Source organism: Pteronotus mesoamericanus, unplaced genomic scaffold (genome assembly GCF_021234165.1).
Source record: "Pteronotus mesoamericanus isolate MK-2021 breed Mesoamerican mustached bat unplaced genomic scaffold, CSHL_Meso_final contig_101, whole genome shotgun sequence".
NCBI lineage: Eukaryota > Metazoa > Chordata > Mammalia > Chiroptera > Mormoopidae > Pteronotus > Pteronotus mesoamericanus.
In genome coordinates this window covers 2,996,671-3,015,820 of record NW_026555001.1, presented here as the reverse complement: position 1 = coordinate 3,015,820, position 19,150 = coordinate 2,996,671, and the positions used below count along the sequence as shown (strand labels likewise).

Genomic DNA, 19,150 nt, shown 5'->3' with positions numbered 1-19,150 from the left:
TCTCTCCAAAACATCCACATCCCCTAAGCTGAATGGCAGTCTCTTGGGACTTAGCTTAAATTGCCTGCACAAACCAATTTACACAAAAGGATGAGTAAGGTTAAAAATCCTCTTTCAGGATTTTCATTAAAAACAAAACATTATCCTAAACCATTAGAATGCCTTCATGACACTTTAGTTTTATTTTTGGGCGGCGGGGGGTTGGGGGTGTGGGGGTGGTAGAATTAACCTAGCAGTAGTTTTAAGTCTACTTCGATTGCTGGAGTAATCATGTCCAGGTCTTTCACTTGCTTATTGAATCATTCATTTTACGCTCATCCTGTGTCTGTGTGAAGCCTTCCTTGGTAAACCTATCAACAGGGATGATCCTTTATGTCATCATCAACCCTTGCATGCTTCAATTATAGCATCTATCATCTTGTATTGGGATCGCCTAATTTACTTTTGTATCTCTAGCTCTACCTACTGTGCCTGGTAAATAGCAAACACTAAGTAACTGTGGAATGAACGAGTGAATATCAAAGGCTAGGCTGAAAGTTTTAAAAATCAATGCTGGCTGAGAAACGAAACACGGAAATGGTAAGGGCTAAGTGCCAGGCACTGTGGGCCTAGAAGGAATAAAGATTACCACTAACAGCACAGAATCCTCCTGAAAGGCTCACCTATCCCATTTTCTCACTTCGTTTTTTTGGCCTCCCCTGGAACCCCAATTTCCCGCTCACTAACTCAATTCTTTTCCCTTTCTGGGGACAGGTCAGGCAGGTATCCCAGCTCAGCTGCTCTGATTGGTCCGCGATGATTTCATTGTTAGGGCACATCCGGGCTTTTCCCCTCCCCGCAACACCTCCCCCAGGGCCCTGCCTTCCGAGTTGCCCCTTCTCGCGTGCGCCACACCCGCTGGCTGAAGCAAAACAACCGCCACTCCCCAGGCCTCTTCTCGTCCTCGTCTGCGCCATCCCTTCCCGACTCTGCGCTTAAGAAAGGCTCTTGTAACCTCCAATGAGGGCCTAGCAGACTTTGTCAGCCAATCAGCAGCCAACCCACCGCAATTCCGGGTGGGACTAGGCCTCCACACCTATAACTGAACAGCCCGTTGGCTCCTAAATGACGTTTGTTTTACCCAAAGCTTAGAGGTCAAGAACAGAGAGGCATGGTTCTCGCAGAACCGTAAGGATCCGCACAGGCTTAATGGGTTTGACCGTTTTCGAAGACGAGCCAATCGCTTTTCGGATCCTTCCCCGCCTTTTGCGCGTTCATTTAAAAAAAGCCGGTGTGACGGACTTGGAAATTGGTTCAGTGACGGACACATAAGGAAGCCAATGACTGAGGGCTCGGGTCACCATTTCAACCAATAAAAAAAGAGAATCTCTCTGGGCCTGCTTGGCGAGGTGGAGCGCAGGTGGGTGTTATTTGATCGACGGCGATTTCTACTTATGGCTGATAGGGTGGGTTGGTCCTTGACGTCCGGTAGGTATGGCAGAGGCGGGGCTGAATGAAGTAAATGGTAATGAAGGGTTGGGTCTCACTCAGTGGGCGGTGTTTGATGGATAGTTGACCTTGCCAATTGAAGGTGGTCACCGATACCCAATGGAACGATTGTGGGCGGGGAAAACACAGTACCGATCACAAGCGCAGCAGGAGTGGGCGGTAGAGCGGTGATTGACGGCCCAGTCAGCAAACCGAGGACAGAGAGAGGCCGCGCGGCCTCCTAATGGGACGAAACTGGGGGCGGGGCCTGCCGAGGGGCGGGGAAGGACGGGGTGCGGGGAGGGGGTTGCAGAAGGAGCGGAGCGGCTGCTGCTCAATGGCGGAAAAGCCGCCGGTGCTCTGACCGCCTCGTCCCCCTAGCAGTTGCGGGGGAGTTTCTTGCCGGCGCGGTTGGAGTCTCTGTTTCTCAGGGTTTGGTGGCTGGAAGATGCTCCAGAGAGACGAGGCTGCGGCGGAGGAGGTGGCGGCGGCCGAATCGGCAACGGCGCTAGGGTGGAGAGAAGGCGGCAGCGGCGGCGGCGGCGGCGTGCGGGGCCCGACGGTGTAAACAGCCCCTGAGGTGGCGGAGGCGGTGGCCGAGACCCCGAGGGGGAAGCAGCGGCTGAGGCAAGGTCGCGCCTCCGTTGGAAGCCTGGGCTGAGTGCAGCAGGGGGGCTCTGCGGCGGCGTGAGCGGACGCCCTAGACCTCGCCTCCCTCCCTCGCTCCAGGTAAGGCCGCTCTGCGCCCTGCCGCAGGGAAAACCGCTCTAGGGCACCGCCGAGGCCCCGGGCCGTTTTCGGGGTGCCGCCGAGCTGCGGCCGCGGCTTCTGCCCGCCTAATTTTCGCTGCTTTTCCTGTGACGCGGGGTCGCGGGGTGAGCGGATCGCCGGGCCTGGTTCCTGGGTAGGCCCCTTCCCCAGCCGCCGCCTCCGCGCTCTGCCGAGGCTGGGAGAGGCTGGTGGTAGGGAATTTTACTTTGCTCCAACGCCTGGACGTAAACTGCTTGCCTCTGTTCTCTTCTTCAGTCTGCGAGCATCTCATGAAAGCGCTGGGGCAACTCCAGGCCTTAACTCATCCTTTCCTGGTGCGTGCCTTTTTGAAAACACTACCTTTTCCCATTTGTTTCCTCATCAGCTTCTGCCCTAGTTTGCGCTCCACTTCACTTCCTTGTTAAATTTCTCTCGCTCTTCTGTGTCTGCGTCTCACCACTCTCTTCCCCTTAGTGGCTGGCTTTAAATCGTTTCTCTTTCTCTTCTCAGCAGACTCCTGGCTTCTCTTCCCTGCCTTCCCCAGCAGTCCTTTTCGGATGTCATTCTTTTTAATCAGTGAAGTTCTTAAGTGAAATTGCTACCCCGAATATACCAGAGGACCATTAAGAATAGACTCGCCAGCTTTGTGTGGCAGATCAGTTGTTTGTTTTTTTTTTTCTTCAAAAATTTAACTGAACCTACCATCCTTAAAAAAAATAGTCAAACGTAGAATGTGAAAATAACACTGAAGTAATATTTAAAATGAAGAGCTCAGTGTGTGTTGAAAAGTTACTATATTTTTTGAGTTTATGACCTCTTATGTCAGATTTAGCAGAACTAGAGCATTTGCCCATCTTATTTGGCAAAAATGCTTCTTAAGCGTTTGATAGTAGTCCAGACTCATCAGTATTCAAGTTAGCTTAAAAAACAACTTGAAAACTTTAAAAACAAGGCATTATAGGAGCAGCTAGGAAGCTGTTTTGATGAAGTCACAGTTAAAGACCTTTTAAAATAGGCTCCACATGTTTTTGTATCAAAATAAAGTTGGCAGGAGTCTTGTAAAAGGATTATTTAGGAATTCGAGTAGTCTTAGTGTTATGTAGCTATTTTGGGAAAAACATTCTTTTTCTGTTAACAAACGTTTACAGCTCCTGTGATGTGAGAATTACTGAGGTTTATTGTGGGATTAACACAGGAACTCATTCTATTGAGCTACTGCATGGATGTAGAAGTGGTAAATTGTTCAGGGTAGACAGTGTAAGTCATATGTTGTAGGAGATGGAGAAACATACCATCGACACTGAATGTTAATAGACATTATTTAATTTACTTCTCTGTTGTGCAATAATGAAGTTCCTATTGTTGGCCTACTTTTAAATAGAGCATTTCTAAGTAAATAGTAAGGCAAGTTATTCTAATTATAGTAGTCCTTTCCAAGTGTACGAGCTTTTTCTTTTTTATTTTTAATATAGTTGAAGTTATACTATTAAAATGGCAATTTTTAAAAGAAATTTTTTCAGGCCTCCTATAGGCAAATGTTTAGTAGAACTTTTAAAAGTATTTAGAACAGGTTTTTTGTTGTTGTTTTAACAGATTTTTCTTTCAGGGGTAATCCGGAGTTTTACTGAGCTTCCTACTTTCTCTCAAGGTTTTCTTTGTCACCCTCTTTTTTTAATGCTTGTTTGTGTTTTCTCGTCATTTATTTTTGCTCTCATAAAGTCTTACCACAGTTTCTGTAGTGGTTCTTTATGTTGTTGCATTATCAACACGGAATAATACTTTTATGTGATCTCTCATACCCAGTAGTTAAGTTCTCTCTAGTTTCTTTTACATTAACCTTTGGATTTGTTCATGTGAAGATTCCCTTAGAGGTAACCAGCAGAGCTTTCAACACCTGTTTTCTTATACCCGGTGTCTGATTTCTATGAAGATTCCAGAAATAGGTGAAAAAAACCTTTTCAGTTTACCTGGCAGCCAGTCATGTCAAGTAAATACGATTTTCTGTTAGTGTTTCACATATTATAATCACCAGATTCCTTAAGATTACTTCATCTGAAGGAATGGTGTAGTGTCTAAATAGCTGTGCTTCTAAGAATACCTGACTCACAAGTTGACATGTGGCACTTTTTGAAAGTTTATTTTCCTATAATGTACATTTTTAAAGGATCCTCTTGAATTCAAATGTGATTCTGATAGACTCTTTTGGAACTCTTGGAAGAGTAGAATTTGCCATTAGAGATTGTGGAAATTCATTAAAAACTGACTGAGCCAGTAGTGGAAGGATTGCAAACATGCCCTTGTAAATGGGTTGGCAAATATTTCTTTTATTGCACGTGATACTGAGGGTGAATTCCGCCCCCCCCCCCCACATTCATTGGTGTTAGTTACATATATTATCTACATTATATGAATATTTGTATTTTATATATAACTGAATATTTTGTGAATGATCTAGCATAGAAAGTAAAATAGTATAAGTCTAAATGTAATTGTCCTTTATAAGATATTAGTAAAGTGAATAAAATGAACTTACTAAAATATAACATGTAGTTTTTTACTTTTCCTGTGAAATATGCCTTTCACAAGTTCATGGATTTAAGCAAAAATTAGTTGGGAAACAACTGGTAACATCAGAGTTATGATAGTTAATTTTTTTAATTTTAAAAGGAAAATTTATTAAAATAATACAATACTTAGCTTAAAATATAAAGTTACCATTAGTGATGAGAGAATTTGGGGGAATATGATTATTTCTAGATTTTCAGTGATTTTTTTGCATTGTACTAGATTGTTTTTATTTTTTGTTAAGTGAACTTATTTTAGAGTTTAGAATGAAACAATATTGCTATTTATATTAACTTTACAGTTTTATTGTAGAAAATGTGTGTGCGCGCGGGGGGGGGCGTTTGTCCAGAAGGTATCAGCCATGTAATATGTAAAATAGACATTTATTGAAGAAGATACAAGAATCATTGTACATAGGAAAATGATACCTCAGTCCCCTTCAAACAAGGCACCTTGAGACCTCGCACAGTTCTCTCAGTCAACATCAGCTGTCCTGTCATAGTTTCCTGAGTCTCACTGACAGTCTAAAATTTCTTCTGTTTCAAAAGTGATTTTAGTTTTGGGGAAAGCCAGAAGTTGCAGGGCACCAACTCTGGGCTATAATGGGGGCTGAGTCACCTGGGTGATTAGATGTGTCGCAAAAAACTGCACGAGATGTGATGCATGAGTGGGCATGTTGTTGTGATGAAGCTGCCAAGCACCATTTGCCCCTGGCTGTGGCCTTCTGAATCATTCAAATAGTTTTTGCAGAAGAATGTTCAAGCTTAATGCAAAATTTGATGCACATTTGTTGCTCTTTGCACTGTCATTTTGACTGCGTCGACCACGCAGTACACATACTCACTGAATGACGTCTACTGCCCTCACTGACTAGTACAGTGAAGTTGTCATTGTTCACACATGTGCAGTCCAGTCCACTCTCCTTGGCTGCCAGGCTACATCGATGAGTGTGATAACTCATACTTTTTTTTTTTAAGTTTTCATTTAAATTTCGTGGTGTTTTCCCTCCTTCAATTTAATGGTAATAGACATATTTTGCTCTAAATTATGGTAAGTCATGACACAGGAGTTCTCCAGTAACTTTTTATGTGTCGCAGTTAACTGTGACCACATCTACCATATCTTATTTCTTGGCATAACATACCCCTTACTTAACTTAAAAGTTATCTTAACAATTGAAGTATTTTAACTTGTTAATATTTTTACACATTTAACATGGTTTGTAATATTTAAAGCACAGTTTACAAATTTAAAGCTTTTATGACTTACTAAATAGTTTAATATTCACTTGTTAATAAGAAAATGGAATCTAAGTTTTCTTTTGGGCTATGTTGAAATATCATGATTATATTTATTGGCTTTAAATTGATTTGTTTCTTAAAGATCTTAAAGTTAGGAGACATAATACTAGTTGGAAAACTTCTTTTACATTCTTTTGAAAAAAAGAAGATCCGCTATAACATGGTCTGATATTTAAAGGAGAGAGAGAGAGGCAAACATTGGCAGATTTCTGTGGGTATTATTGAAGGAATTTGTCCTACTCTTAGAGATGAGACCGATTATTGGCAAAGCTGTAGGGAGGATAAGGTCTGTTGGTAGTATTGCTGTGTTTTGTCTTTGTAGAATGTCCTCCATGTATAGGTTGTGAATGAAAAATGCATTTGGTAGAAACATGAAAAACCTTTTACTTCATGGAAAAGTTTTATAATGTGATTATGTGGCCAGGTATAATGAAATGTATGATACAAGAAAAAAACCCAAATGAATAGATTTTCTTTGTTAGGTAGTACATACAGTAGTCCACCCATATCCACGGTTCTGCTTTCTGCAATCTGAATTATTTGTGGTCATATGAACTGAAAAATACCCCAAAATATTAAATGGAAAATTCCAGAAATAGACAATTCGTAAGTTTTAAATTGTGCACCACCTTTCCGAGTAGCATGATGAAATCGAGACCCATTTCCTAGTATGTAAATTATCCTTATGTTGAAGTACCCACCTCACTTGGATCTCATCACCTAGGTATTGTATCTTATCACAAGAAGGGTGAACACAGTACAATAAGATTTTGAGAAAGACCAGACTCACAACTTTTATTACAATATATTATAATAATTGTTAATCTCTTACTGTGTCTAATTTATAAACTTTATAATAGGTATATATGTATAGGGGAAAAAATGTATGTAAGAATCAGTGCTATCTGTCTTCACACGTCCACTGAGGGTCTAGGAGCATACCCTTCACAGATCAGGGGAGACTACTGTACCTGAGAAGAAGCAGGTTTGATAAATGGTATATGAGTATAATTTAAGAAGTTCTGAAGGACTTAAAGCACTATAAAGCTTGAGAGTGTGTCACTGATTCTTAAATATAACTGCATTTTAATTTTTTGATGTAGGTATGTGTAAGTGTACTCCTAACATTGAAAAGGGATACCATATTTTGCCGTGTATAATGTGCTCCCATATTGTGTGCATCATACACAGGATACGCATGGTATGTAATCATTACACCCATGTATAATGTGTATTCTTATTTTTCCCTCAAAAATTTGGGCTGGAAGTGCACACCATACACGGCAAAATACTGTAGTTAGTAGATGTTCTTACGAATAGGAGAATCTAGGAGTATCCATTATTGCTCATGGGTGCTAACCCTTTCTTGGCAAAGAGTTTTTTGCTTTTCCCTTCTTCTGATTAAAGCAGTCGCTTCTGAATTAAGAACTGGCTTATCTGTTGAACACAGGTGACCTTTCTTAGTCTCTTACAAAGAGGAAATAATTAAAACAACTCTAAATGTTAGACTGTATGGGAGGGGAGATCAAGTTTAGATATGAGGGGCTTTCTCTTACTCACTGTAGACTACCAACCCACAGAGGAGTAGAGAATTCGGTGTAATTTAATAGTATTTTGGCTGTAGGCAACCTGCACCTCCAAACATTATTCTTATATTTACTGAGTGTCTTCTAATATGCAAGGCACTATTACAGGCTGGAGACTCACCAAAACAGACAAAATTCCTTTCCTCATAGATTTTCCATTTGATAACAAATACTATTCCTTAATTTAAATTACAACTGTTTCTTTTGTGGATGGGTTAACTTATGATAGGAAAATCTGGGATCTGTGGTGTTTTCTATACTGCTTAAAAGCTGCGATTAGAAAGAACTTCACTATTTTTAGTAGAGAGGGAAGAAGAGTTTTTCTGTAACTGGACAAAAACTGGAATATTAAAAGAGGAAGTAGGAAGGGGGAAATACTGTTGTACTAAGATTAAAAATAAGCCAAAGATAGAAAAGATCCCTACATTAGGCATGAAGAAAGCTGGAATCTGCAGGTGTTTCCATTTACTGTTCAACCTTGAGTAGATTAAGTCCCTGGACAGGAGAATAGGAGAAAAAGTTAGATAGTGGAAGCAGGATGAACAGGACCTTTAACAAATAAGGCCTAAATCACTTGACACATATCTATAAAATATATGTTTTGATTTGTGTTTGGAGAAGACCCTATTTCTGTTCTTTATGAGTATTGCATAGCTGAAAGATTAGTGATCAGTAGTGTCTGAATATACTGCCACTGACTTGTGACTGCTACTTGTGTGCTTTGGTTATTTGACACACCTGTGGAGATAACCGATGGAGCCAATCTGACTCTTAAGTTTGTTGTGCTCAAATTGGTTTGTATATTTGTCACTATTTCCCTTAATTCCATAGTTGTGGTGTATTATTCAAACTTGTGCTTTTGTTTTCCTGCATTGTAAGTTTTTGCATGAGGTTATCTATAGCATTTAGCTACAAAACAGGTGCTTAATTTTTGTTCTGCAGCTTTCCTAGTGATGGTCCAGTTTGGTAAAGATGCCTCCTGAGTTCACACAAACGTTGCACACTTAAAATAAGTGTGAGAGATCTTTGGTCTTTGTTTTTTTATTTTAATGCATAATTTATTTTTTGTTTTCATTTGTGAGTCATTTAGTCAGAGTCTCATGTGATTTTACTTGTTTCAGTAAGCTGAAATTTTATTTTAAAGGAAATCAACTTGTGTGTTTATTTCAGTGCCCCAATATGAAAATGAACATTAGTTCCATTCATGACCTAAGACATCATTTATAGCACCCAAAAAAGCCTTCATGTTACTAGTTCACATTTAATATTTTTTTGCTAACTGTATATTTATCACTTTATCAAAACGTTGATGTGGTGCTAAGTTTGATCACTGGGTTAAGGTGGTGACTACTAGATGTGTCAGTGGACAAAGAACATTTTCTCTTGTGTAATTACCAGGTTGTTCATGGCATGTTTTATTACTCTGCAGATCTATTTTGCCTTCAGACTTTCACTTGGATTTACTGATTATTTATTTATTTATTTATTTATTTATTTATTTTTTAAAGAAAGGATCTCAACTGAGTCACCACACTGTGGCTCATTGGCCAAATTTGGCCTGTTGCCTGTTTTTGTAAATAAAGTTTTATTGGAACACAGCCTTGCTCATTTGTTTACATGTTTTCTGTGGCAGCTTTTCCACTGCAATGGCAGGATTGCATGATTGTGACAGAAGCCATGTGGCTCTGCGAAAAACCCCAAATACGAGTGTGTGTGTGTGTGTGTGTGTGTGTGTGCGCGCACACACACACACACACACATTTGGTTCATTGAAAAAATTTGCTGACCTTTGATCTAGGATGTATTATTTTCTTTTTCTCATTGTAGTCGGTAGTGATGGTACAAAATTGGTGTTTATGTATTTGGTGTTTATATATAACTTCTCTTGTACCCTATACTATTATTGAAGGTATAATTGCTTTTAACATGGTGAAAATTGTGAAGTTTTTGCTATGTCCCCAACATAAAAGTATATCTGATTAGTGTTATACATGGTATACAAGTTCATATGTAAAAAACATTAACAGTTGTAAAAATGTATAAGGAATAATGAACACCAAAGTACCCACAACCCAGCATAGTTTAGGAAAAAGAACATTAACAGTATAGGTGAAGCCCTTCAATATATTAATTTTCCTGTTTTTTCCATTATTTTTTCCCTAATCCTGATTTTTGTGTCTACCTTCGCATATATGATCTCAGTGTAAGTTTGTTATAGCTGTGTGAATAGCATAGAGAACCGTTTTAAGAGATTTTGTAGCTTTTGTACATGATCATAAATGAAATCTCTTTTTGCATTTTCATTGAACTTTTTTTGAAGTTCTTGTTGCTCTATTACTTTTTTAAAATAGTATTTCATATGTATTACATAGTATCCCATTGTATGATTATAACACATTTTGTCTAGTTTCTTTGGATGGACATTTGGATTATTTTTGTAATTGTAAACAATAGTGCTAAAACATAATTTACATGTTTTTGTATGTATGTGTGACAGTTTCTCCATAGCACATACTTAGGAGTATAATTGCTGAATTGTAGGCTATTCTACCTTACAACCTACCTAAATATTTCTAAATTTCTCCTCAGAGCACCAATTTGTACTTCCATTGGTGGTATGTAAAAGTTTCTGTTGTTCTCTAACAGTGCTATCCTATATAAATATGTTGGCCATACATGTACGTTAAATTGTTCTAGTGCCACATTAACAAAAAGGAACAAGTCAATTGTAGTAATATATTTTATTTAATTTGGCATATCAAAAACAATTTCAATAAAAATAATGAGATTTCTGCACTGTTTTTCTATTAAATCTTTGAAATTATGTATTTTACACTTAACAGGAAATCTCATTTTGGATTAGCCATATAGCAAATTCTTACCAGCCATATGTGGCTAGTCTTTAGCTACTGTATGAGACAGCACAGTTCTATGTCCTTGTCTACATTTGGTATTGAGGGTCTTCCCCCCCCCCCCTTCACTTTAATGAGAGAGAAATGCTGTTTCATTGTGACTTTAATTCTTTATCTTCATATTAGTTATTCTGTTTGGAAATTTGTGTTTTCCTAGTGAGGGGGGAACATTCTCATGTTTTTTGGCCATTTGAATTTCTCTTTTGGTGTAACTGCTATTGTTGTTTGCCCTATTTTCTATTTTCCTGTTTGTTTTTTTCTTAATGACAAAATCTTATAGTCATAAATATAGATTTATTTTGCCATTAGTGTGCTAGTGTTTTTATTAACTGCTTTTAGGAGCTTTTAAGGATTAATTAGATGGTGTATCTGTAAAATGACATTATACATTTTTACCTAGAGGTAGTTTTAAAATAACTCCAAAAATATTTGGATTGAAGTGAATGCTTGAACGTGTAGAGCAGTCAAACCTCGGTTCTTGAACATCTTTGTTCTCGAACAATTTGGTCATCAACCACTTGTTCATGGAAAAAACGTCTTGGTTGTCTAACAAAACTTCAGGTATCAATTCCCTACCTGATAGCCTTTTAATACTGATACCTGTATTATTAGTCAGATGTCTCTCAGGCAACAAAGGAGATTTGGTTTTTGAACATATCGCTTGTTGAACAGTTTTCTTGAATGAATTAAGTTTGAGAACAGAGGTTCCAGTGTACTTGAATGGTAATGTTGGGGTGGGGAAGTCAGAGTGCTTGCTTTATAAGGTGAACAGCCCCTTGCATATACATACATTTTTTTCTCCATACATTTCTCTGTTTTTTTTCTGCTTGATGTCACTACTTCTTTCCTTAACTGTAAGCCCAAGGACCCTTAGGAAGAGCGAGACTGAACGGATTGTGGTCTAGAGCCAAATCAGCTCTCAAAAAGGTCTATGGGGTGGAGAGTTGATGATGCTTTTTATGTGGAACATCTGGATAAACCAGGTGATAAATTTATGAGTGTGCTCTCTCTCTGTAGTAAGTAAATGCGATTTGGCTGGGTGTTTTCAGATTTGAAACACCAAAAGTAAAATTGCTGGAAATCAAGAACTGCTTGTACTTAAATGTTACAGTAGATGATGGAGGTTAATCAGAGTTCCAATAGATTTTTAACTCTCTGCCAACTTAATATTTTTTGTGAATGTTGGAATGGCTGACTAGGATATCTTTTCTTGAAGAAGTACCTTTCGAAGTAATGTTTATCTTACTCAGTACCTGTTGGGCACCATTGTTTAAAGCTAGGGTTGGAGGGGATAAGGAAAGCCAAAATGTTAAAAGGAATATGGGTAATTGTATAGGACTGATGAGAGGATGGGATGAAGGGTTGTGGATGGCATTAAGAAGGAGCTGCTATTTTATAGGTTAGTACAAAAGAAGGTCAGACAAAATTGACTGTGAGGTGGGAAATGACTACAATGTACTTCTTGCACAAGGCCCATGCAGGGCAGATTAGAGACGGAAGTTCCGTACTGGCTATTTTCTGTTTAATGGCAGTCGGGGGCTAGGAAACCACTACATCTTTTTGGGGCACTTAAGGCATGGTTTAGGGAAATCAAGCTGTTGGTAATCTTCAGGGTGGTTTGAAGGAAGCGGGGTTGAAGTCACTTGAGCCCATATAGGAGGCCATTAGATAATCCAGACAATAGGAGGCGATGCTCAAAATAAAGCTGGAGGATAAGAGAGACACTTAAAAGGAAGATTTGATGGAACATAGTGACCGATGCATAGTGGTTGGATTTATATATACAAGATTTATGGTTTTTAGTCTTTGTTACTAGAAGAGGGATTATGAATAGGTAGATTAATAGATAGTTAATGCAAATAGGTAGGTTGGGATCTGAAAGTGCTCAGCAGAGTGAATGCTGAAGCAGTGAGATTGGATCAGAGGGCAGATGCCATGTTTTTGGTTGAAGGCTAATTATTGTTTTGGATGGCCCACTTCCCTCTTGAATGTAGGAGGCCGAAGGAAGAAGAATATAGTGTTAGTGTTTTAATTGCTAGTGTTTTTAAAATCAGCACAAGTGTCAAGTTTCAGTAAGGAAGGAGCTGCTGTCCCTGGTGTGGCTCAGTGGATTGGGCACCGGCCTGCGAATCAGTAAGGAAGCAGTTATCAACAGTGTGATGTACCACAAAGTACCTTATTTTGAGAATCCTACTTTTTAGGACCAGGCCGGTATATGAGCTCATTCTACCAACCAAGTCATCAGTGTTTGAGTTGTTTTACCAGGAATATTGGTGATTCTCATACTGATATGGTTGTATATTATAACAAACACTCAATATAAAACATTTTATATACGTTGGTCATGATGTTACCAGTGGAAATAAGGCTCTTTCATGAGGTCATTAGAAAAGCATTTTGGGGACCCACACACGGGAGGAAGAAGGTTAGTGGTAAGATTTATTAGAGTAGAAATAAAGGGACTGTCCCCAGGTGTCCAGTGGCTCATCCAAGACCAGGTGGCTCAGCTCTGTCCCACTGAGGAAGAAGTCAAGCCTTGTCTTCACCAAGCCCAGAAGAAGGGACAGGGTCCATAAATTCTGTGCCATTGGCTTGGCGTTGGCTGGGCATCTGAAGCTTTCATGGCTAGGTTCAGTCTCTGTTCCCACCTGTAGTGCCGCACCCAGGCCCACACTTGGGCCTGGCTTGGAGCCATGCTCCGCTGCTATGGAGAGAGACTGCGTGAAGCAACAGGCAAATGGGTGCTACCCAGACAGACCTTTGTTTTAATTATATCATTGGGTTAGCCAAAAAGTCCATTATGTATTTTCTATATGATGGCTTTAGTAGTGCTTAGTTGTCTTTAACTTTATTTGAAATAATTTTGTTAGATTGTATTGTGACAGCTGTCATAACAGCATGCATTAAACATAAAATCAAAATTGGTGAGTTTTTGCGCAGCCTTTTTAATATTGAAGATGGAAGAAAGTATGCAACATTTTTGGCATCTTATGCTTTATTATTTCAAGGAAGGTAAAAATGCAACTGAAATGCAAAAAACGATTTGTGCAGTATATGAAGAAGGTGCTGTCACTGATCAAATGTGTCAAAAGTGGCTTGTGAAGTTTCTTGGTACTATTGACATTTGGCCAAATAATGCCTTGCTGCAGGGCTGTCTTATGCATTGGAATATGTTTAGCAGTATCCCTCACCTCTGCCCACGAGAAGCCAATAGCAGGAGATAGCCAACATACTCAAAATATCCAAGTCCGTAAAGTTAGTGGTAAAAATGAAAAATATGTCTTTAAGGAAAAAAATGTAATGGACTTTTTGGCCAACCCAATACCATGGGCTTGGGGGAGAGGCTCTTTTTCACAGTAACCAATCTCTTCTTCTAATTCTGTGAGGGCTTGTGCTGGGTCCTCCTCCTATCCAGTTTCTTTCCTAGATATTTCCGGATTCTGTATCCCTTATTCAGTCCAACCCCTTTCCCAGGCTAGGCACCTACCTGGAGCACAAGGTTGTCTTTCCCCTCCCTCTCTTCCCCCAGGCATGTTATCTTTACCTTCCTCTTTTTCTTTTTCTCTCCTAAGCTACAAGGGCGCTTCTTTTGCCTCTGTAACTTATTTCCTGAGCCTGTTTCTTTTACCTCTGTGACTTTCTACATATACTTTGTCTTACTGACTTGGCTATGAATTCTTTCCTAGGCAAAACTGAAGTACCAAGGTTGCTGAACCAAGGTCCAGTCTGACCCCATCAGTCTAATGCCTGGTGTCCTCTCTCTGCTTCAGGGTAAATTCACTTGTGAATAATAAGACTATAACTACATATTAGAGTCATGTTCTGTTCCACTTTATTAACTACTCATAAATATAGCACTAACATGATTAGGCAATTAAACCTATAAATAAAATTTCTTTTGAAAGTCTTATGAAACCTTTGCTGTCTGATACTTTTCTTAATTTGCTTTTTGTAATCTGGAACCATTTAGGAGGGAGAAGAAAGAACGACAAGAAGTAAAATCACGTTGCCCTGAATTTATTGTCATAGCTAATTGAAAAACTACTGGGATTAGGAACAGCAGCTATTTTATTCCTAGGCTTCTTTGCTGAATTTAAAAATGTGATCTTTGTCAATATGTTTGAAATGAGTCTTGTAGTGAAATGGTCAAGCATAAAATCATGACAAAGTCCAAGGTACCTTTAGCCCTTGTTTCATCATCCGCGTAGGTATTCAGGTGTAGATAGGACATGAACTCGGTTTGATTTTAGCAACATTAGTGAAAAATTCATTGTTATGGTCCAGGGGGAAATTCTTTTACCTTAGAATATTAAGCTTTTAATGGCCACGAGCAGGTAACTGGTGACATGTTCCTAACACAGACCTACGGTACTTACTTGAGGTTTTGCCTCACTCTTCTTCCAAATCTATGAAGACCTGAAGTTTTTAAAAGCCACGGAAGCAGTAAAAGGGAACAAACTGATAATAAACACATGGGTGGGTCTCAGAAGCATTATGCTAAGTGAAAGAAGCCAGACACAAAGGAAGGAGTGTGTACTGTATGATTCTTTTTACATGAAATTCTAGAAAAGGCAAAACTGTTCTACCTACAGCACATCAGTGGTTGCCTAAGTCTGGAGCTGATGGCGAGATGGACTTCAAAGGGGCATGAGGGAATTTTTTCGAGTGATAAAAATGTTCTGTATCTTTATTGTGGTGGTGCTTACACAAGTGTGTATATGGTCAGAACTCATCAAACTGTATACGTAAAATTGGTGCATTTTATTATATGTAAAACAACAGCAGCCAGGGATCTTCAACAACACTTGGACAGTATAATGGAACTTTATGGATTGGACTCTAATCTGATGTTTTCATAGTGAATTGGCCTTTTTTTCCCCCCACAGCAAAGCTGTTTAACACTAGTGATAGCCCTTGATGTGACTAAAGGGAGTTATACATGAGACGGTAATTCAGGTAAATGCAGTGATTTTTCTACATTTGAAATACAAGCAAATGTTTGTGTGTATGTATAAAATCAACTAAAATGTTCTGATAATACCTAGTTAAGTTTTTCTTTCTCCGAAAGCCATTGAAAGGATTTCAGATATGAAAAAGCTAATAATATTTATATACAGTTGAGCCTATTTGGAGAAACTTTATAGAGTTCAAGATATTATCCATGGGGTAGTCATTCTCTAAACATGTTTTCTGGTCTGTCAACATATAAATAGATAGTTGATTCTGGGACATAAACTGTAATTTCTTTTCCATTTCAATAATGGGATTTTAATTATGTATTAGGTTGGTTATGATAGACTAAGGTATGCTTTGTGGATTCTAATGGTAATGATAGCTAATACTTACAAAGCACTTTATGCCAGGCAATGACCTCACACAGTTAACATGCATTGTCTTGTTTATTTACCACAACAACTCTGTGATATGGGTGCTTTTATTACCTTTATCTTTTAGAAATAATTAGGTCTGAGTCACACAGTGAGTGGTCGACCAGGCATTTGAATTCAAGTCTATATCCTGCTGAAGCTCATGCCTAATAAAAAAAAAAAGTAAAGAAGTCTTGAGAGGGAGAGTGGTGATTTAAAAGAGAAGGCATGACTTGGGTTTCTGTAAATTCTGTGACTCATGCTAAATGGATTTTTGATACCCAAGATCTGGCGTTCCTAACTTTGGACAGTCCATGATGGATCTGAGCTAATGGCCCTGGTGGCCATTGGGAATGAGGTTTCTGCTATTCCTCCAACATTCTGGCTCTTTGACCTAAGAACACCCTTTCTCATTTTCTTACCCTCACTCCTAACATCCTTAAGTCATTGTCTCAAGTTGGGTTCCTCTGGAAGGCCTCATGGGAGCCGTACCCCCGGAGTTCTTGCATGTTCACAGAGTTTGTTTATACTTTTTTTATTGCTTTATTTAAAAATTTTTTTAAAATATTGTATTGATTATGCTATTACAGTTGTCCCATTCTCCTCCCCCCTGTATTCCCCTCCATCCAGCACTCCACCTCCCACCAGTATTCTCCCTCTTTAGTTCATGTCCAAGGGTCGTACATGCAAAGTTCTTTGGCTTCTCCATTTCCTATACTGTTCTTAATCTCCCTTTGTCTGTTTTGTACCTACTATTTTTGCTTCTTATTCCCTGAACCATTTCTCCCATTCTTCCCCCTGGGTTGTGTGGTCTGTCTCGCTCCCCAGCTGTTCCTACTGGTTTATCCACACGCAAATGTGGGACTGCCTGGTCCTCTAGCCGCTGACTTGCCGCATGTCCTCTCTGCTTGGCTACTTGTCTCTGCCCCTTATACTGGTCTGGATGAATGTTTCTTCTTTAGCTCCTTGGTTGTCAGACTTCCATACAGGTCGATTTCCTGACTGTTCTTGTTATTTTTTGTTTTTAAATTGGTTGTTACTTTCTTTTGGTTGTGTGAGGAGGCTGAGTGTATCTACCTACGCCTCCATCTTAACTGGAAGTCCTGTTTACACTCTTACACTTGAAAGTCAGTTGCTGGATGTAAAATTTGTGGTATATTTTATTGGGTTTTTTTTTTAAATTCTCACTTGAGGATATGTTTATTGAGAAAGAGGGAGAGAGAAATACTGATTGGTTGCCTCCCATACCCACCCCAAACATAGATCGTACCTGCAACCTTATGGTGTACTGAATGACACTCAGAGTAACTGAGCCACTCAGTCAGGTCTTTCCTTGCATATCTTAAATATCATTGTTTTTTTGGCATAAAGCTTTACTGTCAAAGTTAGATGACAGTCTGGTAGAGCCTGAATGTATGATAGTAGTCACAGTTCAGGTATGCATGTAGTCTAATTTTTATAACACTATACATAGCCAGTGATAGGTTTTTTATTTTTCTCATTAAATTTGCAGCTAAAACTAAATACCTCTGACGATACAGCTATTTCCATTTTATGACCTACCTTATCCTTACTGAAAGGCTAGGGGAGTGGTACTGTTGCCCTAATTTGACATTTCTAGCTACGTTTTTCAATTAGAACAAGAACATTTAAATTATTCTAATATCTGGTGAACCTTACTTAGCATAAATTAATCTCATAATATCTGTGACTTAGTTTTAATAATCTAATCTGGAGCTATGCTTTTCAGTTTATAAATACTATATATTAATCAGCAAATATGTTTCCTTTTGTTTTGCCTGCGGTTTCTTCATTTCTAAATGCCATTTATTGCCTTTATAACTGGCTTTTTTAAGTTCAGAGAAATATGTTTCATATTTTATAATGGGAAGCTGATAGGAAATAAGGTTAAGTTTATTTTGGTGATCTATTGAGTGGTCTAAACAGCTCAGTAAAGATACTTTTATATTTAATAATTTAAAAAATTAATACATGCACAGTTTAAAATAAAAAAGAGTGTATAAAAGGCTTATAATGAACATAAATACTGCTCTCCAGAAAAAAACAACTTTTGGTAATATTTGTAGGCTTTTCTGGCAATTGCATTATCTTCAACAAAAATGTTTATACCACTATGTAATGATTTTTTTTAAGTTAGATATTCTCATTTAATTTTCTGCCATGGAACTTCAAAGGAATTTTCTGTTTTCTAGTTTTGCTGATGGGAAGTCCCATGGCATTTAGATTCTTATTTTTGTGTCAGTGACTTTACAGCCTCATTCTTAGCTCAAAAAGCTTTTTTTAAAAAACTTTAATTATGGTTAAAAACACAAAAAATTTACTATAATAACCTTTTTTAAATGTAAAATAAGTCTTAAGTATATTAACATCGTTATGCAGCAGATGTCCCGAACTTTTTCATTCTGCAGACTGAAACTACACCCATTAAACAACAGCTTGCCTTTGTCTCCTCCCCTCGGCTCTTGGTAGCCACCTTTCTACTTCCTGTTTTTATGAATTTGACAACCTTAGTTACCTCATATAAGTGGAGCTGTATGTAAAAAATACTCACCAAAGAATTAGTCTTTTTGTGCCTGTGTTTTTATGAATTAAACAACTTTAGATAACTCATGCAAATGGAGCCATACAATATTTTTGTATGTACCTCGTGTTTTATAACGCACACAAATGGCTCCATACAGTCCTTTTTGTGACTGACATATTTTATTTAACATAATGTTCTCAAGGTTCATCCATATTGTAGCATGCAACTGAATTTCCTTCCTTTTTAAGGATGAATTCATTGTATGCATATATCATACTTTGTTATTTCATTTGTTATTCGTCATTGGACACTTGAGTTGCTTGTATTGGCTATTGTAAATAATGCTGCTATGAACATGGATGTGTGAAGTGTGTGTAGACATTTCAGTTCTTTCGGGAGTGGGATTTCTGGGTCACAATGGCAGTTCAGTTTATAATTTTTTGAGGAATCACTATATTATCCCCAAAAGCTGAGTTCTGAACTTGTCTAGGAGCCCTTCCCCACTGCTAAGTGCTGCTTGCATAATCTAAGCTGGGGATCCTTCCATTCTGTTTTGTTAATTACTTATCATGTATCCATCTGTTTTATACCTTCCAAAGATTTTTGATATCTCTACCCATTGATGGTGTGTGCACCTCTTCTCTAACTTTTCATTTTT

General features: G+C 38.5%; 1 protein-coding gene across 3 annotated transcripts in view; it reads left to right on the top strand.

Annotated features, from left to right (window-relative positions):
• Window positions 1–1,779: 1,779 nt before the first annotated feature.
• PPM1B (protein phosphatase, Mg2+/Mn2+ dependent 1B) overlaps window positions 1,780–19,150 on the top strand; it is a 61,481-nt gene continuing 44,110 nt past the window's right edge. Inside the window, exon 1 of one of the 3 annotated variants that reach the window (XM_054567151.1) lies at window positions 1,780–2,196. Coding sequence is in view for 1 of the 3 variants with exons in the window: in XM_054567144.1 (XP_054423119.1) it covers window positions 14,325–14,352 (28 nt within the window). In the remaining 2 variants the exon portion in view is untranslated. Of the gene's footprint in view, window positions 2,197–14,288; window positions 14,353–19,150 lie in introns of those variants that run through there. The other 2 variants (XM_054567144.1, XM_054567160.1) reach the window with 2 other exon arrangements.